The sequence below is a fragment of the Calonectris borealis genome, chromosome 3 (genome assembly GCF_964195595.1).
Source record: "Calonectris borealis chromosome 3, bCalBor7.hap1.2, whole genome shotgun sequence".
Classification (NCBI taxonomy): Eukaryota; Metazoa; Chordata; class Aves; order Procellariiformes; family Procellariidae; genus Calonectris; species Calonectris borealis.
In genome coordinates, this window is record NC_134314.1 from 3,283,969 (window position 1) to 3,307,183 (window position 23,215).

The 23,215-nt window shown below is 46.7% G+C and overlaps 1 protein-coding gene across 1 annotated transcript; it reads left to right on the forward strand.

Annotated features, from left to right (window-relative positions):
* The first annotated feature begins 1,736 nt into the window (after window positions 1–1,736).
* Window positions 1,737–17,792, forward strand: LOC142081285 (serine protease 55-like). Its single transcript, XM_075147986.1, is given in 6 exon segments — window positions 1,737–1,778; window positions 1,781–1,844; window positions 2,232–2,421; window positions 3,905–4,152; window positions 7,060–7,202; window positions 17,490–17,792. Coding segments are annotated over 6 exon segments (975 nt in total). The 5' UTR covers window positions 1,737–1,751.
* The last annotated feature ends 5,423 nt before the right edge of the window (window positions 17,793–23,215 follow it).

Sequence of the window (23,215 nt, forward strand, 5' to 3'; positions counted from 1 at the left end):
TGATGTGTCAATTCTGGGCAGCAGAGCACATAAAGCCATTTTTGAGGGCCAGATGGTGGGGACCCAGAGACACAAATCCACAGCATTTCCTTTTGGATAGCTCTCCATAGCACTCCTCTCCATATCTTGGCTTGACGTTTCTTGCTCACCAGCTCAGGTTTTAGGCTCAGAAAGGCCCAAAACAACTCCATGAACATCTCCTGTAACTACCCAGCAGACCAGGTCCTGTTCCAAGTTTGGAGTGACTGAAAATGTGCATCAGATGGTCAGTCTTTGGGCTTGTAAATCCACTGCTGAAGTCCTGCCTGCTTTATCCAAAGACAGGCAGTAAGTCCGTGCCAGAGAAATTAGCTCCCCGTCTTCCCTTGCTCCTCAGCTGATGCTTAGTTCATTCCAGTCTCAAAAGCCAGAGGAAACCTGTCCTTTTAGCAGATTTATACCTGGGGCAAGCTTGAGAGGAGCTACCTCTGGCAAGATTGCCATGTTAGGCTCTTTCTGGCGATGCCCCAAAACGTGCCCGCATCACACTCGGGATTTCCAGTTGCTGCGGTAACTGATCGCCTGTCCTTAAGGTGTTGTGCCACTGGATTGTTCTAGCGCTCACTGGCAAGGAAACCAGCGCTTTCGTCTAATTTCCTAGGCATGAGGTGACATAAAAGCAAAGGAGAGAGGAAAATAAAGTCTTACTTTCATCCTATGCATTTTTAACCTCTGCTTAATTCAAGCTTCAGTGGGATAGCTCCCGATTTGCTCCAATGTACAAGGCAAAACATTTCATATGCTGAATCATTCGGGTGCTCATAAAACGTTGCTTGGTTCCCTTCTGTCCTTTCCCCACCCTCCCCTCCCACTCCGTGCTATAGTTATTGTTTTGAAACAAGCTGGAAAGTCTTTGGAGAAAGCACCGTTCTGTCCTTAATATAACCAGGCTCAAATCTGAACCTGGCTGAGTTTTTTTTAAGTCCTGTCCTGGTGGAAATAATATGTCGGTTTAGAAATCAGCATAGATGGGTCCATTGATGCTAAAATTGTCCCACACCAAAATATTATGTCACCACAGAATTAATTATAGAGTTACTGTAGGGTGGAGTTTTGGCCTTGACCCCTTGCAGTCCCTGCTGAAGGTACAAAGAGTATCAGGGATATAATCAGTAAAGGTGAAATGCTAGTGATTCAGCCTCGCGGATTAGTTTTTTTAAGCTGGATTTGGTCTTGTAAGCCACTCTTGCCCACAGGGAAGAAGGGAGTGGCTGCCTCAACATCTCTGATACTATAATTTTGATTTGGCACTGTTTGAAATTTACCCTACCTGCCTTCTTCTGAGAACATAGGCACGGTCTAAATGAAGAAGAGAAAATTAATTCGGAGTTTGATAGCTTCAGGTCTTCTCAGAGTCGAAGATGAATGCTGATGCAGGACGAGCATCTAAGGTCTTCGGAGAGAAGAACATGGTTCAAGATCCAAGGGTACAGCACCCAACTCATGAAGTCCACTGTTGCAATGCCCTGCGAAAGTCAGCCCAGGATGTGGACAGGAATTTCACTCCTGCCCTATCCCTACCATAGCTAAAGCAAATCCCAGGCTTCTTGGAAATCACTGAACTTTCCCTCATCGCCTTAGGAAGGAGAGCATCCAACTGCCATCTCAACAGAAACAAATGCATTGTGTGATGTCACATTCTGGTTGCCATTGGTGAGAACATGGAATGGGGAAGGTGTCCTGAGGTGTCTGCAGAAGCATCACTGCTCTGAATGCTGTCGAAGAGTGTGGATCCAGGACTGGGATTGAAATGCTGCTCCTTACCCTCTTTTGTTTAACTTTGCTGATCAGCGGCAGCAATCCAGGTTTTTCGTCTAAAATTTTTATGTTCAGGAATGACCAGCAGAGCGGAACCGGAACTGGTAGTAGCCCGGCAGGATATACACGTATCGGTAAATGAAATAGGCCTGGGCTTATTCCTTGTACCTGATGGCATATACCTACGGCTTGTACTACAGCCTGATACTGAACCCTTCCACGCATGCTCCCTAAACAAGGATTTTATCCAGCCTGCCTATGGGATATGGTCTATGGCCCTTCTAGTCCCCAAACTGCCTGGGCATTGCTTGGCAGAGATCAAGTAGCATGGATAATTATGGACCAGTGCTTTAGCTGATGTCCTGCCCCTCTCGTTTAGTAGCACAGGCAGTGGCACTGCTGTACGCGAGCAATGTGTCTCATTTTGTACCCAGAGTGTGGCCTCCGACTATCTTACGAGTCCTTTTGGGAGACCGGCAAGAGGGTCGCAGCGGGGAGATATGCTGAGGCTGGGGAGTTCCCGTGGCATGTGAGCATCCAGAGCAACAGGAAACATATCTGTGGAGGCACCATGATCAGCGCATTGTGGATTTTAACTGCGGCCCATTGCTTTGCAGAAGAAGTGTGAGTACTCGGGGGACAGCCCAGGCACAATGGGGTCATAACATCGCTCCTTGTGGGTTGTTGTGGTTTAACCCGGCAGGCAGCCAAACACCACACAGCCGCTCGCTCACTCCCCTCCTCACAGTGGGATGGGGGAGAGAATCGGAAAAAGAAAAGTAAAATTCGTGGATTGAGATAAAGACGGTTTAATAGAACAGAAGAAGAAGGAGAAAAAAATAGTGATAGTAATAGTAGTAGTAGTAGTAGTAGTAGTAGTAGTAGTAGTAGTAGTAGTAACAATAATAATAATAATAATGATAGAATATACGAAATGAGTGATGCACAATGCAATTGCTCACCACCCGCTGACCGATACCCAAAAAAACCCGATCGCTACTTCCTGGATCACGCCCTCTATTTACATACTGAGCATGACTTCATATAGTATGGAATACCCCATTGGCCAGTTTGGGTCAGCTGTCCTGGCTGTGCTCCCTCCCAGCTTCTTGCACCTGGCAGGGCATGGGAAGCTGAAAAGTCCTTGACCAGTGTAAGCTCTGCTTGGCAACAACTCAAACATCAGTGTGTTATCAACGTTATCCTCATACTAAACCCAAAACACAGCACTATACCAGCTACTAGGAAGAAAATTAACTCTATCCCAGCCGAAACCAGGACATAGGTGTAGGATATGTATGTCCTTGGGGTCAAGTGCAACATATATGTGACTGAACCAGAAAGAAAGCCCTCAAAACAGGAATTGTGTACTTTGGGGAAAACAGGCCCATTTTTGATCAGAGGTAGTGTTACAACAGAAAGCTGCAGAAATCTGCATAACCAGGAGATGCAGAAGAGGAATATTTTGAAGGATGGTCTGAGCAGCCTTGTGGTCCTGTTCTGATGGCCCCAAACATTTCCTGTACATCTACGCATGTTGCAGTGCCTTGTAAAAAGAGGTGTATTCTATTCCAGCTTATTCTAACCCCCAAATTACCTTTGCTTTCATATAGCAAACACCTTTACCTCATGGAGCATCTGATTTTAAAACAGCTGTTTCTGGATAAATCAACCCCATGCAATGCCCAGGGGCAGAGTCCAGCCCTCTGTGAGCCCCTTCCAAAATTCGGCAGGTCCGAGAGCGGAGACTGCTCGGTGACAAATGACCTGTGGGATCACAACCTGGAGCAGCTGCCTGGGGGCAGCGCGGTCCAGAGCAGCCAGCCCAGGCCACGGCGATCCCGACGATCCAGCCCACTCCATCTGCTCGTTAACGACTGGGCTATTTATAACTTGGTTGCCTTCATGTTCTACCTCTGCACCTCTCACCCCGGAAAATTAGCTTTGCCTAGAAGTGAGGGTAGATTTCTGCGATATTTATAGCTAAGCTGCCTCGGCAATTTGCTGAGCACCACCCTGCCCTGCTCAGGGGGAGGAGGCACCAACCTTTATAGTGCAAAGCCTTCACGTTTGCTTATGTCTACACTGCTTCTGTTTTGTTTATAAGGCCACCAGATCTCACTGTTGTAGTGGGAGGAATTGACCTCAACTTCCCGCTGGAAGAACATAAGCCGGACAGCTTGATCCTCCATGAAAATTTTGACAGAATAAGCATGGAAAATGATATCGCTCTGATCCAGCTCAGCTCTCCCGTCGAGTTCAACAGTGAGAAAATCCCCATCTGCTTGCCCTTCATCGATAACATCAATACGTGGCAGCACTGCTGGGTTGCTGGGTGGGGAATCACAAGTGCAGGTGAGATGCTGTCGGGAGATGCATTTGCCAACGGAGGCTGGTTTTTATCCATTTAAAGTAGATGTTCTCTCCCAGGAGGGGTCACCCACACTACCTTCCACTGCGTACCTCCCTGGTAAACACATCCAGACCCTCGCAGCCTCTGCACATCCACCAGTTCAGTGCAAGAACCAGTCACCGATTGACCCCCAGAGCGAAGTCCCTGGTATTCTGTATGTTCAAGCTGAAACCACCTTTGCTCTGCAGGAACTCAACCTCTTGCTTGCCTTTTTTAGCACCCAAAGTAAGACAAGCTCCAGCCTGGTGGGCAAGTTAGGCTGGGGCTAAAGCGGTCTGGAATAAGGGAAATGGAGGTCTAAGGTTGTATTTGGCTTAATGCCTCCATGAACCAGATTGATTCAATGGTACAGGCTACCCCTCTTCTTCATGCATTTAGAATAGCAGATTGCTACTGCTAATTGCTCTCGTTTAAGCCCTAATGAAAGTAGCTCCAGCACTGATTGTGACCCAAAATGTCTATCCCGAACAAATGTCACTAAATGGCTAATGAGCGATTTCATCATTGGAAAGAGGTAATCGGGGCGGAGTGGGCAGGGTGGTGCCTTGGGGCTTTAACAGTCCTTCCTAGGATGTCGTAAGCGAATGTCCCATTTAATCCTTGCCATTCTGCTCTGTAGGGTTACTGTCCCCGCTCTGAAACTCTGCATTTTCCTTCTGAGGCTTTATTTGCCTCACGTAACAGTAATACACAACACAACACTCTGTTATAGTTGTGGAACTCTCCCATTTCACCAAGGTAACGTGCTCTTAGAAACAGAAAAGCAGGGGCTGCTGCAGAGTCACGGCGGCTTGGCAGGATTTCTCTGTAGCTGGTCTCTTTGCAAGAGGCATGGCGTGGCTCCGGAGAGCGGTCTCACGCTGCTGTGTGGGCTCAGTTGGCATTGCCTCTGCTCTCCAAATTGCACCCTGCGGGAGGTCAACGCACTCAGCCCTGGCACACATCCCTTCTGCCTGGGAGATGTTTCAGAAGCAAAACAGCAGAAGCTGAGTTTGGTGAGAGGGATGTGCCGTGGTGTGATACGGGCCATGCCAAAAAGTAGGAGGCATTGTTCCTCGGCAGGGGAAAATGGGCCATTTCTCGTCTCTTATCGGCATTTTTTAGGTGGACATCTCTCAACTGGCACCTCAGGCGGCACTCGCCTGACTCCCCTTCGAACATGAGCCGGCAGTGTGCCCAGTTGGCCAAGAAGGCCAATGGCATCCTGGCCTGTGTCAGAAATAGTGTGGCCAGCAGGAGCAGGGAGGTGATCGTGCCCCTGTACTGGGCACTGGTGAGGCCGCACCTCGAATCCTGTGTTCAGTTTTGGGCCCCTCATGACAAGAAGGACATGGAGGTGCTGGAGCGTGTCCAGAGGAGGGCAACGAAGCTGGTGAAGGGCCTGGAGCACAAGTCTGATGAGGAGCGGCTGAGGGAACTGGGGGTGTTTAGCCTGGAGAAGAGGAGGCTGAGGGGAGACCTCATCGCGCTCTACAACTACCTGAAAGGAGGTTGTAGCGAGGTGGGGGTTGGTCTCTTCTGCCAAGTAACAAGCGATAGGACGAGAGGAAATGGCCTCAAGTTGCGCCAAGGGAGGTTTAGATTGGACATTAGGAAAAATTTCTTCACCGAAAGGGTTGTCAAGCCTTGGAACAGGCTGCCCAGGGACGTGGTGGAGTCACCATCCCTGGAGGTATTTAAAGGATGTAGATGTGGCGCTTAGGGACATGGTGTAGTGGTGTGTTAGGTTAACAGTTGGACTCCATGATCTTAAGGGTCTTTTCCAACCTGAATGATTCTATGATTCTATGACTGCAGTCAATTAGACCTCAAGTGGAGCCATCCACTTGCATCCTTGCAGATGCCTACATCAAAGCATTTTAATCTGTGGATGCTTCCATGGAGCGTCCCCATCTTAGCTGGGAAAGGGACCTGACAACTTTCTATCTTTTTTTGATCTTAGCTTTGAGTCCCACCTTCCCGAAGGAGCAGGGAGTATTTAGCTCAGGGAAATATGGAAGAAGGAATGAGTTTCCGAAAGTCTGTAGTTCTCCTCCCCAGCAGCAACATCCTCCAAAAGTCTTTTTTATCCTTCAGACTCAAGTTCACTTTGAAGAGAAACATGGGTGAAATGAGTGGGTTTTCCAAGTAGCCCTGCATATTTTCAGTCTTTTTGTCACTTGCTGGTGCCTGCTGCCATTTCTTGTTTTCTCCATCTCAAGGGAAGAATAAAGCCGTTATTTCCATTGTGTGCTGCCATCCTGAGAGCCACTCTGTGAAAGACACAGCTGGTCCCTGGGTGAGGCACGACCTCACAGTCCCCCGCAAAGCATGGGGATAAAAAGGTCATCTGTTCTGGGGAAAGCTCAGCAGACTTTCCTCTGCAGGGCTCTCGCAGGACCCCATGAAGAGTCCCTCAAACTGAGTCCTCACTCACGTGAGTGAGAAACCCAAGGTGTGCAGTGCAGCTCATCTCAGGTTGTCACCAAGACCAACAGGATAAGAGATCCCTTCGGGGTCTTCCAGCTGTACTGCATCCCAGAGTTCATCTACAAAAATGGTTTTTTAAAATCCTGTTTAGCAAGCCTCCACTCCCCAGGATTTCAGCTTTGCTCCTCCCTCTCTACCTACCTACCCACCTCCTAGGCTGGCATAAAGTCAAGAGCACGCACTTACCTTTGCTAACATTTGGACAGCCCCTGTAAGCCCCCATGACCCCAAGACCATACAGTTGTACCCTGAGACCCTCCTGCCCTGAGATGCCTTACAAATTCAGCCGGGAGCAGTCCCAAGGGCTTGTCTCCAGCTGCGGTTTCACCCTGACAAGTCTGCGGGGTTTGTTAATCGTTCTCTTCTCGCTTGCTGGTTAGCAGTTGCGGTGCCAGCGTCCCACGTGCTGCAGAAAGCGCGGATGAAGCTCATCAGCAGGGAGCAATGCTTGGAGCGGATCCCACAGCTAATGGAGAACATGCTGTGTGCTGAGCTGGAGAAAGGAGAAAGAGGCGCCTGCCAGGTAAAGTAACCGGGCTCCCGGATGGCCACGCTGCCTACGGGGGCACAGAGACATTGGAGGAGAAGCTCCTTAGCTTCGGGAATGAACATCGATCCTGCCCACGGCTTCCTGGGGTTGCTAAAGCTTCTTTGCAGGAGGCCAGGGCAGGATGCCCAGGGGCCAAGGAACTACCTGCAAAGGCATATTGACCCGGGCAGGGGGGTGCAGGACTCTTGGGGTTGGAAAGCAGAGGTGGTGCTGGAAACGAAACACCTTGTTGAGCAGACGGGCCTCTCCTCACACTCTCTCCTCCGCCCCGATTCCCTCCCTGCCGAGAAAGGAACAGGAGCTCCGTAAGGGAAACAACGCGCTGAAAGGAGGGCAAGGGAAAAGGGTGGTTCCCAACAAGTCCCCTTGGATGGGAGACAGGTTTGATGGCTTTGGGCAGAGGATTTTGGACTTTTATCTCACAGCAAATTGAAAAACCCAGTGTTTGCTGTGGCCAAGCTGTGCAGTGGTGGGAGCGACGGGAGGAGAGGTCTCCTGTCGCTGCGGAGAGGGCTCAGCACAGCATGGGCTGCGTCCCCTCAGCCCTGGGCTGGGCTGTGCTGCTCTACTGCCAGGTTAAATACTGAAAGGAGACACAAAAGTTTGTCCAGGAAGGTCAAAGCAAAAGAATTGGGTGGGAAATTGAGTCCAGTATCTTTAACTTGAATATTAGAAACCTTTCTCAGGTGAGGTCTTGGCTCTGATACAAATGTCCTTTGATAACACGGCAGGTTGGTCTGTGGCTGCCATCTTATTGCAATGAGTTAGTGGTGTAGGATGATGGACTTCTGAAGCTAAATAATAGAGTTCAAGCAGTATTTGATATCAGGGACTGCTAAGGGGAGAGAGCTGACACAAACACCCAGATATGGGAAAACCTCACTCGGAACTTGTGCCCTCAGAACATACCCCATCCGCAGGATTGCTTTCCCGATGTCAAAGTCTGCAAGCCAAAAATCACCTTTTCTTCCATAGCGTCCTACCTCCAACCCCTCCTCTGAGTGCCTGGTAAGGACCGAGCTCTCCCTGCAGCCTCAGCTTTAGGACTAAGGTCTCCGTCCTCTGCCGGGCAAGGGTTTTCTTAGATGTGTGCATGTGTTTGCAGGGGGACAGATGGGCAGACATGTACGCACAGCTTCACCCTGTAGGAATCATTCATTGAGGGAACTAAACCAACACCCAGGACAGAGAGAGATCCCCTGCCCTTTAGGCAAAGGCAGCGGGTACAGGGGTCGTGGACTGCAAAGCCATGGGCAGCGGAGGGGAAGCTTTGCTTTGCAAAATCATTCTTTGATTAGCCAGAGAGCATCTGTCTCTGAAACCATTCATCTAGTGACTTTCACCTCCATTAAATTCAATCAAAAATTTTAAAAAGAAAACTGCCACAGGATAACATTAACGTGATTAAAGAATGCACTTCCCAGCCCAGCCTTAAGTTCTGCGGCTGAATTATGCTGGTGAAATAGCGAGAACACTTGTACCTCAACAAAATGAATCTCCTGTATTCAGAAAGCTGATGAGGGTGCTATTTTGATCTGCAATAAAGTTAGAGTCGCCTGAGAAATGAACTAGAAATGTGAGCTTTCCAAGCAGTGGAAGTACACAACGATTGCATATGTGATAACGCTCATAACCCAGCAACTGCCCACGTTAGGGGAAACTTGACCAGGCAGAAATGTCTTGCAACCTGGAATAACAAGAGCAAGACAAAACCATACCCTAGGCTAGAAGTGGAGCTCTTCAGGAGAGAAACAGGTGACATGACTTTTCATCAGAATTTGTTAATTTGTTGGAGGGGAAGCATTTTGCTGATGGATGCTTTGCTGATGGAAGTCAGGTAGGGCACGTTTTAGCTTTGCTAGGCTGGTTCAGAAATCCGGTGGCTTGCCCGTAGTAGGCTGCCTGGTAATGATCTGGGAGACCAGGTCCAAACCTGATGCTTGCTCTGCAGCATGGACCACTGGACACCCAATTCATCTGCCCCGGGCAGATAGCGAGGCACACTGTAGACAGTGCAATCTATCAAGCTACATATGTCTATAAAGATTATGGGGTTTGTGTCAAATGAGAATGAGGCCAGATTTCAAAGTACCTAAGTCCTTTACAAAGTCACCACTGTAAAGGAGGTAGAGCAGCCCTGGGCACGGTTTTCGTCTATGCCAACCAGCTGTCTCCTGGATGATTTCCAGACACAGCTCAAGCTTTTGCATGGGTCAGAAGCCACCCACAACACAATTATAGAATCACAGAACCACAGAACCATAGAATAGTTTGGCTTGGAAGGGACCTTTAAAGGTCATCTAGTCCAACCCCGTGCAATGAGCAGGGACATCTTCAACCAGATCAGGTTGCTCGGAGCCCTGTCCAACCTGACCTTGAATGTTTCCAGGGATGGGGCAGAATCACTTTGGATCTTGGCACCCCAGTTTAGAGGCCAGGAAGGAGCAGCAGCGCAGGCAAGGCAGACACCCCTGGTCAGGGAACAAGCTGTGGAGCTTGCTGGTGGTGACAGTAAACCTGGAAGCCATGCACTGCACAGATGCATGAGCTGTCTGGACATGAAGTAGACAAAAGCCTTACGTTAACCTTACCTGAGCTTTGCTGAGAATCAAGATACATTTGTTCATGTCCAGAGCCAGGTTAAGATGGGCAAGTTCCATCTAGACCCAAGGTTGTAGGTCCACATGATCCTGATCTGGATCCAAAGGATTACCATCCTAGGTTTTTTCACTGTGTGCCATTTGTGTGCTAGATTTTCCCCGTTGCAGCAAGCTGTTTTTTATGAGTAACTAAAGCCACATAGGTATTTTCGCCTAGGCATCATGTAGAAGTTTTATCCTCCTGACCACCGCCTTAATATCCCCATGTGGCAACAGGACCTGAGTAGAAAGGCTCAGACATTTCACCAGCTGCCATCGTACTAGTATGAGACAAGACTAATTTGTGGATCACTGACTATATTCTTATAATAACTCAAGGAGATTGAATAGCAGAGCTGGTGAGTATTTGTACTTCAAAAAAAATCCATTCACTTAAAAAGAAAAATCTATCGTATACCAATTCCCTAGCGGTTCTGCAGACAAATATATAGATTGACTGTGAATTAACACTAACAGGATCTGTAATTGACTTATAGTTCTATTTAGTCACAAACATTAGCATTAATGGATGTTCATGGGGTAGAAGTGCTAAAGAACAAACACTAGAGATGGCCTATGTGTTATTTTTTTGTGTGCTACATTTCTTCCATGACCCTATGAACCACAATTGATGTCTAATTCCTTGTTTTCTTAAGCATCCTTTGTTAGCCTCTGATGCAATGGTAACTTGAGCAACAATTAGAGTATAAGGGACTCACAAAGCAAATGCCTCTTCAGTGTCCTGCCTAGCCAGACAAAATTCAGTAAATGGCCCAATTATATTTCAGAGAGTTTCTGCAAGGGAGGTCTGTGGGGGTAGCGCTGCGATGTGGTCATTAGGACAGAGTGTGTTCAGCTGGAAGTCACAGTTCACGCGCAGTTCAGGTCAGCAGCAGATGAAGGGGGGCCAGTCCCTGGCCTGACTTTCAGGGGAAGGAATCATGGTGTGGCCACAAACCTGCAGTGGGGTGGTTCCAGCTCAGCTTCACCGTGCCCTACGCCGTCCCCTGGTGTAAGGCAGTCATGGGCTGAAGGTATCTACCCCTTTCCACCGACTGTAGCAGGAGGTGATCTTGGCCGTCTCTGATAAATGTCTGAAATGATGCTAGGATGCAGCTAGGGCTCTGGGTTTTAATTCCTTTAGTTCTGTGAAAAAGGCAGAGGAGGATCTCTTTCCTTCGCCTGTAATATGTCCTGCCCACATATGCTGTCAGCAGTTTGGAAAGGGCAAATGCCCTTTACAGCATCTGGGGTGCTCAGGGCTCTCACCCCTCATAGCTATAGTGATAGCAGTAGTTGTTGTACAACCCTGGGTGGGATTTATCCGGCCAGATACAAATGTCTTTTCTATAGCCGTCTGCATCTACCGAATCATCTTTCCATCAGCAGGGAGAAAAAAAGTACTTCCGACATGTAATTCATTGAGACTGCCTTATCCATCTATTTTAAAATGAGATAAATCCCTGTACGAGTGCTTATTGCTCCCCACTAACTAAAAGCAAGTCCAAGGTGTCTAGCTCACCAGGAGACACATGGCTCCAAGGCAGGACAGTTGCCTACATCTAAGTTTCCAGTGCTATTTTAGATATCCCAGCATATCCCCCTGGCATCCCACTGCCCCCGTCTCAAACCATGCCCCAGTGTCAGTTTATGTGACTGCAATGGGAGCTTGACACTTGCACCAGGAACACCAAGGAGAGGTGATCAGTCTGGAGCTGAACTCACCCCTCGCACCCTCACTTCGTCTGTGCATGAGTGCTAAAACCGTGCAGAAGTGACGAAAGCTCTTGCATCCTTTTATAAGCTCTTGCATCCTTTTATAAGCTCTTGCATCCTTTTACTGGTGCGAACGTGGCTCCAAAACTGCAAAGGAAGACTTGTGAAATAGAATTTTTTTAAAGAAAAATTCTGCAAATGAAAATTGGGTCCATACAGGTAAATTATCACAGATGCAAGGAAAAGAACATAAACCAGGGAAGCCTGGTGAACCCCGCAGGCTGTTCAAAATATCTGGATGGAGGTGGATAGATGATGGCCTGACTGCAGTCTGTATGGATGGAGAGTATCTGTATGAGGTCTGAGGTTATAGGCTCTTCTGCCTATCAAAGGTCTCCTGGGGGCCAGGAGTCAAAGCTAACCACATTTCAGTTCAAAGTTATTACTAACTATACCAAATTACTTTACTATTGTACCTTGCCTTAATATTGAAGAGAGTGATCCGCTCTCCATCCTTGCGGTGGATTCTCCATCACTGAACTATTGCTAACGTGGTGGAGCGGGTTTTTTCCCTAAGGGACGGCTTGGTTTAAGTAGGAAGGTATCCTGGGAAGCCCCAGAACAAAGCAGTAGAAAAGCTTTTCTGCATTTGCAGTCTCTTAAATTTGCTTCTGAAGGGTGCTTTGATGTGCAGCTCATAAGAATCAGAACACTTTTCCTGTGTCCCATGGTTTTATAGGGCTTTCATCATTTGATCATTTTATGATATGGGCAGACAAGTGAACACATTCAGGCTGTGGTGGCTTAGTTCTTTATTCTGTCAAAAACATTCCTTCCTACTGCAAGGACCTGGGATGTTGATGATGTCGCATGCCTCTTCTGCTTTCTTCCTCTGGGTTGTAGCTCTTGGTCCCTCAAACTGAAGCTGTTCGGCTTGCAGCAAGGGGCTTCAGCATTACTTTGTGATTGAAGCTGTGGGGAGCAGAACCTCTCTGGATCCAGCTCAACACAAAAACCTACTGCCTGCTTGCCCTCGGAGTGGGGGAATGGGTGCGATGACTCAGAGGAGCCGCTTCTCGTTCAATGACAGTGAGTCAACACGGCTTTAAGGGAAAGTCATGACTCACAGGCAGATTTAAATTCTTTGAAGGAGTCGACGAGCATGTGGCAGAGGGTGATCCAGCTGATACAACTGCTGAGATTTCCAAAACTCTTTTAACAAGATTTCTCACCAAAGGCTCCTGGAGAAACTGAACTGTCATGAAGTAGAAGAGCTTCGGTTTGAAAGAGAGGCAACATGGAGGAAGGATTTGACCGGAGAAAGGGCTTACGAGGGGAGTTGTGTTGGCATCTGTGCAAGGAATTGTGATGTTCAAGGAGGGCAAATGCTGAGATGACCAAGTTGGCCGATGCCACAGCATTATTCAGAATGGTCAGGATTAGACCTGACTGTGCAGAGGTGCAGCAGGCTCTCGTTATTCTGAGTGAACTGGAGGTTAAAGCAGCAGATGCAGTTCACTGTTGATAAAGGCAAAGTAATGCATATAGGGAGAAGCAGCTCCAGCTGTACGCATACAATAATAGGCTCTAAATCAGCTATTACCTTGTAAGAAGATCTTGGAGTAACTGTGGATAGTCCTTCAAAAACATCAGCACGAGGCTCTGTGCAGGTCAAAAAGGCAACGAGAGCATTATGAATTATCAGGAAAGGAATAGGTAGCAAAGCAAGCGCGTGTTGTGCCAGGGCACTAATCTTGGGAGCCTACGTCTTGTGTGCGGTGTGCGATTCCCGTCCACCCCACCTGAGAAAGGAGTAGTAGTTTTAGAAAGGAGAAGAGTAGGAAGGATGAGCAGGGACACGGAATGGCTTCTGGCAGAAAGAGGAATAACAGAGCAGGACCCTGAGGCTTGTAAAAGAGATGTCTGATGGGGATATGACACAGGTTTCCAAAGGCAGCAAGGAGAGGACAGTCAGGAGCTGTCCTCTTGTCACTTCTGTTCGAAACACATGAAGGAGGGGATGTCAGATGGCCGTATCAGGCAGCAGATTTAAAACAAAGAGAAGGAAGTGTTTTTTCATCCAACAGATAATTAAACTATGGAAGTCACTGACCAGGATGTTGTGGGTATTTATCCTAAGGGATAAATGGATTCAAAAAGCAATTAGATAACTTCCTGGACGAAGATCTCTCTAAGGCTATTAACCACTGTGATGTAAATGCAACTCTGTAAATACTTGCCCTGTTTCTCATTCTCCTTCCCTGAGCACTTGCTACAGATGACTGTCAGAGACGGGAGTCTGGGCCACATGGGTCTTTGGCCAGATGCATTATAACTGCCTTTAAGTGCCTGCCACCATAGCTACTAATGGACCCTGCTGACATCTGTGTGGACGGAGTAGAGCGGTCTTGTTCTCCCATTTTCCAGCAAGGGGACGGAGGGACAGAGCAGCTGAAGGCTCTCACCTGAGAGGGAACCCATGAAAGGAGTCCTGGTGCCCTGTGTTACCTGGTTCATTTTTGATACCTGCATGCTAAAAATGGCCGTAGCCTCCTTCCTTCCACCCCTCTCTGAAGACAGCTTGTTCACGGTGAAGTAACTGAAGAAATCATCTGTTTGCAAAAGCCTTTACTTCCTGCAGCCAGGGCAGCTCTAATGGCAAGTGTTGTTATTCACACGCTGATTCTCTCCAATTTACGCAGAGCTTACCAACGTGAAAGCAGCAATGACTCGCAAGGACTGTGTATCCACCTAATGAGTATCAGATGGGTTGTTCTCCCTCCCCCAGAGCTTCTCCCACCTAAGAAGATTTATGTGGCTGAAGGTGTTTGTTCCGATCAATTACCATGTTGCAGACACGAACACAAATACGAAAAGAAGAAGATTACACTCCTGATCCAAAGCCCACTAAAGTCAACAGAAAGGCTGCTAATGTTCACAAAAAGGCTTTGGCCGCGGTGAAAAGGATGAAACTTTTGATCAGCTTCAGTGAACAAGGTGCCTTGTTAGTCGGTGACAGTTTTTATACAAGCCAGAACTATTTATCAGAGAATATATTATTGCTCTCACCTCTCCTAATGGGAGGATGAACATGCAGTTGTGGAAGACATGAATTTAGCACCAGACCTGATTTGATGTGGTTCCTTTTCACGCATCTTCTACTTGACAAAGAACATACAACAGAAGCAAAGATGCTATTTTTAGGTTTTTTGCTGTCCAGAAACTTGGCACTCAGACTGAAGAGCAGGAGCAGGTATCTGGTGTGTGTTGCTGACCAGAAGTATTTCACCACCAGGTTACAGGAGGCTGAACGCTGAAAGCAGCATTTAATAAGTGCTTCGATCTTCAGAGTCGTTAACCTGAGCATTCATTAAATTAGTGCTACTGGAAACATCACAGAGCTGAGATAATTATACCAGTGCTGAAAACTCGCTCCTCCCGCACCCTCTCCTACACAAGGATGGAAAACCTCGGGCCAATGTTTTTGAGAGCTTAAGGTGGAATCAGGGATATTCAGAAGTGTCCAAGAACTGAGTTTATTTTCTCTATCTTTAGCCCTATAAAAACCAGGCTACTGATTCATCTAGGCTACTGCTATAATTATGTGAGCGAGATCATGGAGAGGATGATTTAGCCCACTTTGTGATAAAATCATCGCGTTAAATAGCTGAAGTTAAGAGAAAGGGCATGTTAGAAGTTGCACCCATGAAGCAGACCAGCTCAGCCCATGTAGAAAGGGATCTGAAGCAGAATTTGGATCTCAGGGCTTGTGGATTAGAGAAATGGATTTGCAGCTGCTGCCTGGGTTTTCACAGCGTTGCCTAACTCCCTCTCTGCCCAGGTTTTAAATCGCTTTCCGCAGCTGATAGTCCCCCAAGCCCTGCAGACAGCTCTCCCTTTCCTTGCCGACCAGGCAGAGAACAAAACGAACATCGTTAAAGAGGCAAACAGGGAAAAGCAGATCTGATTTGAAAGGAAAAAGGCGTGACCTATAGTTTGAATAGGGATTCCCGGCTCTGCCGTTGCCTCGTGCAAATCGCATCCCTTTTCCGCTGCGGTTTTCTCAGCTATGAAATACGATAAGACTTTTCCCCTCAAGGATAGTCACAAGATATCAGGAATTAAGTGGTATTTAAGCGCCCTGGGAGAAAGGTCCTTTGCAAGTGTGAGCAGCCTCCAAATTGGACACTCTGAAAGCGATCTGCCCCGATGGTGTGCAGGGGGCTCTGCCAGTGCTAAAAATCTCCCGTACCGGGAAAAGCCGGCTCGGCGCATCCTGACATATCACGGATGAGGGATCGTCAGCCCTTGTTGCGTCACTGGCTTGCGAACGGCTCCCACTCTCTCAACTTCATTTATTATCTTTGTGTAGGAGGCTTGAAACGTCTTCCTTTCGCTTCCAGGATAATACGTTTGGCCTGTTCCTGCCCTGAGGGAATTAGCAGTGAAATTCCCAGTAATTTAATTGTGCGTACAGCCTAGATGTTCATCCGTTCAAAGAGGATGCCATCGCCAAGGATGCTGATAACGCATGGATCCAAGGTCACTGCAAGGTCGCTTGTGCGATTCTTCGCTGAAACAGGGTCGGGAAATGTCTTTAGATCCTTCGTCTGAAGAGGGTCCAGCAGCACTGGCTGAGATGCAGACATGTAGCTTCACCATTGCAGTGCAAACAGTATTGAATTTACGGTTGGACTCGATGATCTTAAAGGCCTTTTCCAACCTAAATTATTCTGTGATTCTATGATATGAACGCTGAAGCAACATTTGCTCTGTATTTATCTTCATTTTCCCCTCCTGTATGCATGAAAAAAAAAAAAAAAAGAAAAAAAAGATAAACATATTACGGACCTGGACCCTCCATCTAGTGAAGCGAGTAGGAATTCTGCCATAAACTTTAGCGGGTGCCGATGAAGTTGCACAGGGGAATACGGCCACTTCCTTAGTCGTTAATTAATGTGTGTTAGCTCAGGGTAGCTGCTGGCGGAAGGGGGTTCTTACATTAATGACAAAGACATTTCTCAAAGTAGTGTACAAAGAGGGAAGGACATTTCCCAGGAAAGCTGGCTGTCTCAGGAAATGGGTTTGTATTGAATTTCTTATTTGCCACATGAAGTACTGGCGAGAGGGTAGAAAAAAGATTCAAACCCACGGTTTGTCTTATTTAGAGCAGGGGCTGCAGAGCACTTAAGGTGTACATAACTGTCAGAAAAGTGCTGTACCTGCCGGGTGGATTTTGTGCTGGTATCTCTTCTCCCTCGGGTTGTGTTCAGAGATTGCACGCAGAGGTCATATGGGCAACTAGATGTGCTCTTGATGTTCAAGCTACAGCAGCCAACAGGAGGACACCTCTCTGCAGGGTGGCTGCGGCGTGCATTTGGAGGCTTGCACGCACTGGGCGAGTGATGGTTGCCCTTGCAGTAGCAGGCAAGTTTTCAGTAAAATTACTGTGGTTGCAAGAAGGATTTGTCAGGATTAGTGTTCATCTCTTGTCCAATTTCTGGATGCTAGCCCCCAAAAATAAGGTACCTAGCACCTACCTGCACCAGTTTTGCAGAGAAGTCAAGGAATGAATGAGCAGTCACAGCAAATGTCACTTTTCAATCTCGGATATTGTCTCTTGGTGACAGGATTTAGGTGTCCTTCTGGGGCCACGGGAGCATGTGGAAAGGCTGAGAAGGACAGGGCACTGCACTGAGCCGGAGCTTGTGACTGATCTCCTCCTCTTACCTTCTGTATCTCTTTATTCTGCAGGGGTCTCAGGGCTGAGCTGTGAAATTTTGAGTCCAAAATTTCCTTGTTCCCCCAAATCCTCACAAACTCGGGATAGAGTTTGATTTTCCCGATCCCATCTGGAATGCAGCTGCTATGAGAGACCTGAGGTTTGATCCTGCTTATGTCGTAGGTGGACAGCGGGGGACCTGTGGTTTGCAGCTACTGGAACAGCATGAAGTGGTTTCAGGTCGGCATCGTCAGCTGGGGACAAGATTGTGCGGAAAAGCCAAACCCTGAGATCTTAACGTCTGTTTACAACTACCGTGGCTGGATCGAGACTGAGACAGCCATAAGGGGGAAACCTTTCTTCACTGAAGGCATGGATAATCATGCAAATGTCGGGGTGGTTCCTTCCAGGACTGAGACACAGCCGGTGTTTCTTGAGTATTGTTTCCTTTTATTTATCTCTTTAATAGCAATTAGATTACTTTAGAGAAGATTTTTCAAAACATAATAAAAGGTCAGAACTACCGTCTCATTCTTCTTTTGTTGCTGACCCATATAGTCGTGTCTCGGGTCAACCTGCTCCATCTCACTGATGTGGACACAGATGCCAAAATGAGTGCCAGAGTGACACAGGCCGGAGACATGAAATGAGAGAATCAGGACACGGACAAAAGAGACCATAATCCTCTGAAAAAGAGATTTTCCACACTGGTGGGTCACATCAGGCCCAGTTATTTGCTATGCTCAGATGCAAAGTCAAGACGTGGCATCTGAAGCAGATGCCTTGGAAAAGCTGAAAGCCTAAGAAAGGTCTTAGCTTACTCAGTTGCATATTAGCTTAGCTGTTGGTAGGACAGCTCTGGGTTAATGTACCTTACAGCTAATTATTAGCTGGACTAAAGTATCTTCTGTCTTGCAGCTGGCCCAAGCTCAGAGCATCTTCAGGGACCACAGCAGCTGCTCAGGTGGTATGTCACGCTGCTGGGACTTGACTACGTGTCAAATTCAGTATCTCCTTAAGCTAGAAAAAAGGCAAGAAGTCTTTTGGCCAGTGTTGGAAGGTGTAGCATCGTATAACTAATCAGTCTGGGTTTTGGTTGTTAAAGGCAGTAGAGAAAAATCTGGCTGGCTGAAGAGAACTGTTTCTGAGCTATCCATACAATGCTGTCCACAGAAGTCCCTTGGCTTGGTAATTAGACAAAATTAAGCCCTTGCAAGTAAACGGTAAATCAAAAGCAAACAGCATTTTTTTTTCTCTGTTAAAGGCCTATTACATGCATTGCTGAGAGGTCCACATCCCAGCCTGAGCTGGGACTGAGCTGGTCCTTCATGCAACGCATGGTCCTTCATTGCTTCTCCAGCAACAAAGTGCATTGCAAACTGTGTTCCGGTCTTCACAAGGAGGTTGCTTTTCTTGGAAGTGCTGGGGAAGGAGGCAATCAGCAAGGTCTCCTTCATGTCCCACCTTTGCAAAGGCATAAAAGCACCTGTAATTTGCAGCAATGATAAAACTCAGTGAATGTGCAATGGGACAGAACCTCACAAATTGGTTTTAATTACCTTGATATTTTCTGGCTAGCTGGTGGAGAAGCCTTGTAAATGAGAATTAATTCATCTACCTTAAGCTAATGCAAACCCATCTTGGCATAAAAGTCAGACTTTATTTTCTGTGTTATCTGAGCAGAAAATAATGCTTAATTATTATTAGTTCTGAGTAATGCTTATGAAAATTGCTCCACATTAATTTCACATGGCTGACTGGCTAATGGATGCATAAGGGTCTTGTAACCCTTTGCAAAAAGACTAATAAAAGCTAAAAAAGAGGGGAATATATTACTTTAGCAGCTATTAGTAGTAGACAGTGTCTGCTGGCATTAATACCTATATTTATTTTCCTTTCTATTAATAATATATCAACAGCTTCTAGAAGCTGTGGCAGGGGCTGGACATCGGGAATTATTTCCTAATGCTGCAATCTATTCAGCTATAGAATTGTTTCCCCCAAAGGAAATGCGAGATGTCCTCCTGCTTGAATTATTTTAATGTAGGGATTGTATAAAGCACTTCTGTCTACAGCACATGGCATGGAAAAAGCCCACGCTTACAGGGAGCTGCAAAAGAACCCAGTAGGTCTTTTTCCATTAGTAGCATTTGCAAACGGATAATGGTCTGTGTTAAATGAAGGTGATGCTACTTAGTGGTTACAGCAGGGCGTTGCTGCTATGGGTTTTGATCTGTTCTGCTGCTCATTTACTCAATGGCCTTGGGGAAAGAAAGTGTGTGCCTTGTGCCTCAGTTTCCCTGCTTGTAAATTGAGATAATGAAAGTGGTTCACTTTGCTATATCGAAACATCAGTTCTGCAAATTAAGACCAGCGATGTAGCTGCAAAATAATAAACAGTAAAGAGACTTTTCCCTCCTTATTTAAAACATCATAGAATTCATTAAAGTGAATTCATCTTTGCTACTTCGTACACTGTTCAATAATTGAGGCGAGAAAGGAAATGTTTGTTTAATATTTCTATGCTGTAAGTAGGTCTGATGAAATATGTTGATGCTGTATTTTGTTTCAAAGGTATTTCTGTTTTGAGAGAGCACATCACTTTTGATTATGGTTTTGATGGGAATGTGTTGGAGTCACACAAAATCAAAATGCAATATATCGGCTTTGTCATTAACATTTCAATGTGACCCATTAATTTTTTAAGCTTTACAATGTTGGTGTAGTGTGTTTCTTATGTTATTGTACTCCATATTTGTGGGTTTAGATCATCTAAGTGAAAAGTTTCCAAATTAAACTACCTCAACTTCTACGCTTCAGGCTATAGTTTGGGATGTTCACTTTTTGTCTTAATTTGCAGCTCATTTCGTATTGCCCTTTCCCTCTTTCCAGATACCTCTTCCTCATGTCCAGTCAGCCCAACGGAGAGCATCAAGCAGAAGAGCTCTGTCTCTTGCAATATTCTTTGCTCAGTGAGCAAAGCTGGCCAACAGAAAACAAGAGCTCCTGCATGGAGCATGGTGGTGCAAAGCAGTGCACCAAAATGCAGATTTTCTTCTCAGCACTACACCTTTAGCAGCAAATACCAGAAGAGAAGCAGGCTATGGAAATACTTAGAGACCTGGGGAAACATCCGTAAGAGGATTCAGGGAAAAAACATAGGAGGATATGGGTACTCAAGGAGGCAGAGAAGAGGTGGTCAGGCCTTGCTTGCACATTTTGCTAAGGAGATAAGAACAAAAGCACCTGCTGTGAGTTTTGAAGGCAGCAATTTAAAAGCCAATATACCAAAATAATTTTGGCTTAGTTCTGCAGAAATTAAGGGTTCTGTATATATATGTGTGTTTCCCTGCCTGCCCCATCCCAGCTGGCCATTTGCACGCAAGCTTGAGCAGAGAGATGGAAGATTTGAAGATGATGGTGTTTGTGCAATTTTGGCAGCCAGAGCTGGTTGCAGATGAGAAGTGGAGAGGGCGCCAGGAAAGTAGATGTGCTGGTTTTGGCCGGGATAGAGTTAATTTTCTTCGCAGTAGCTAGTGTGGGGCTGTGTTTAGGATTTGTGCTGGAAACAGTGTTGATAACACAGGGATGTTTTCATTCCTGCTGAGCAGTGCTTACACAGAGTCAAGGCCTTTTCTGCTCCTCATCCCACCCCACCAGCGAGCAGGCTGGGGGTGCACAAGGAGTTGGGAGGGGACACAGCCAGGACAGCTGACCCCAGCTGACCAAAGGGATATTCCATACCAATGACGTCATGCTCAGCATATAGAGCTGGGGGAAGAAGAAGGAAGGGGGGACGTTCGGAGTGATGGCCTTTGTCTTCCCAAGTCACCGTTACACATGATGAGCCCTGGAGATGGCTGATACCTGCCTGCCCATGGGAAGCAGGGAATGAATTCCTTGTCTTGCTTTGCTTGCATGCGTGGCTTTTGCTTTCCCTATTAAACTGTCTTTATCTCAACCCATGAGTTTTCTCACTTTTACCCTTCTGATTCTCTCCCCCACCCCACAGTGGGGGAGTGAGCGAGCGGCTGGGTGGGGCTGAGTTGCCAACTGGGGTTAAACCACGACAGTAGGAGAGTCGTGTGGCTCCACCTCAGAGAAGGAGGGTTGGAAGAGCATCAGTCCAAGGTAACAGACAACTACCCTTGTAGAAACCCTACCTTTGTTCACAGTGATGAGCGTTGGCATCCATTTGTCATTTCATATGCACTGCAAGAAGTGTTTTGACTTTGTGTATGTGTCTTTAGCTGTCTCACGTCAATGCAAGCAAAATGTTGGAGGGCTTATTACTCTCTCATATTTTTGCGTGCCTACAAGGCGATGAGTGAAAAAGCACTTGTGGAGATGGTAGAAATCATTGGTCAGCTCTTTAATTGTGTCTTTTGTTGATGGTAAAGTAGATTAATGCTGGATAATGGAGGCTGAGACGATCAGCACCCATTCCCACATTTCCCAGCGACTTCCCAAGTAGCTTTCTGGACAAGCCATTTTTCAGGCTAAGGACTCGGTTTACCCTTCTGTAAGCATGACAATAATTAAAAGCCAGGGACGTTTCTTGAGATGCACCTGTTGTGATAGTGATTAACCACTCTTGTTAACTAAAGTGAAGATAGCTCTGGGACAGAAAACACTACTGACAGTATTGAAGTACTTTGTTCAACAACTGATGAACACTTCTGGTTGTTCAACAACTGATGAACATGCTGGTGCTAGGCTGAAGAGATGCTTTAAGTAGGTGGATTATGATCTGGAGGAGAGCCTGGCTTTGGAATGAATACAGGATGGAGGTCAGCAGCCCTTAACATGCCTAACCAAGCCATTGACATCCCTAATCCACCCCAGAAATACAATCACGCCTTTCCCAGCAATGTGGGAATGCTCAAGCGTGATAGATCTGTGCTGAGCAGTGCCTACCCTTTGCACAGCGGTTGTGCTTGAAGAAACACCTATTCTGCTCGAAGGATTTCATTCAGTTGCCGTTTTTACTCTTTGAGCATTTCATTGCCAGGGAAATCCCTCTGGTTTTTTCTTGTCTGGCAGTCCCATGGCAGCCCACACTGCTGATCATGGATGGCTTGTCTAAGCCATGCTTGAACTATCCATGTACTTCAGGAGCACCAGCTTGGCCACCTCTGGGCTGTTCTGAGATTGGTGTACACCACTCCTGGTGGTTATCGGGGCTTGCAGAATGAACCAGCTGGCAGCAACTGAAGTTACAACATCCTGTGGTATCATTAAACATCCTCTGACTGGGTATTTCCAAGTATCGCGTTCGAAGCCTCTGCCTCCTATGTCCTTTTCTGAGACGCGTTTTGTGCTTGCTAGCACTTTTTGTATTCACAACTGGCTGCTTTCTCCATGTCTCATTATGATTCACTGCTTCAAGGGCTCTTTAATATGCAATTCTCTTTGTTCCCACAGCCCAGACCACTAAATGATTTAGCATGTGGCTACAGAGGAGAGCACTGCATTCGGCTCCTCTGCTGGGAAGGGTGGGCTTCAAGACACTGCTGGAAAGTAAAAGTTCCTCTTCCTCGAGGCTTTTGAATTTATATGTCTTAACACTAACTCTGCAGACATTAATCACAACATAAGCAACTCCAGAGCTAATCCATGTGCCTCCAAATTAGGGAAATGGTGAGGAGTGGATGATACGAAGGCTTAGGCACTGGATGCAGACACATGGGCATAAATTCAGCTCTGCAGCAACCCTGTGAGATCCTAGAGCAGCTCTGTAGGGTTGCATATGAAGAGGAGTAACTCTTGAAAATTGAGACAATCAGTTGTGAGCCACCTGAAATTCCTTTTGAGAGCTATTGGGAGAAGAAAACTTTGCTCTTTGGTCTCTCTCCTTTGACCACAATGGGAGAGAATTCGAATGGACTTGTGCCTTGGACATAGAAGGG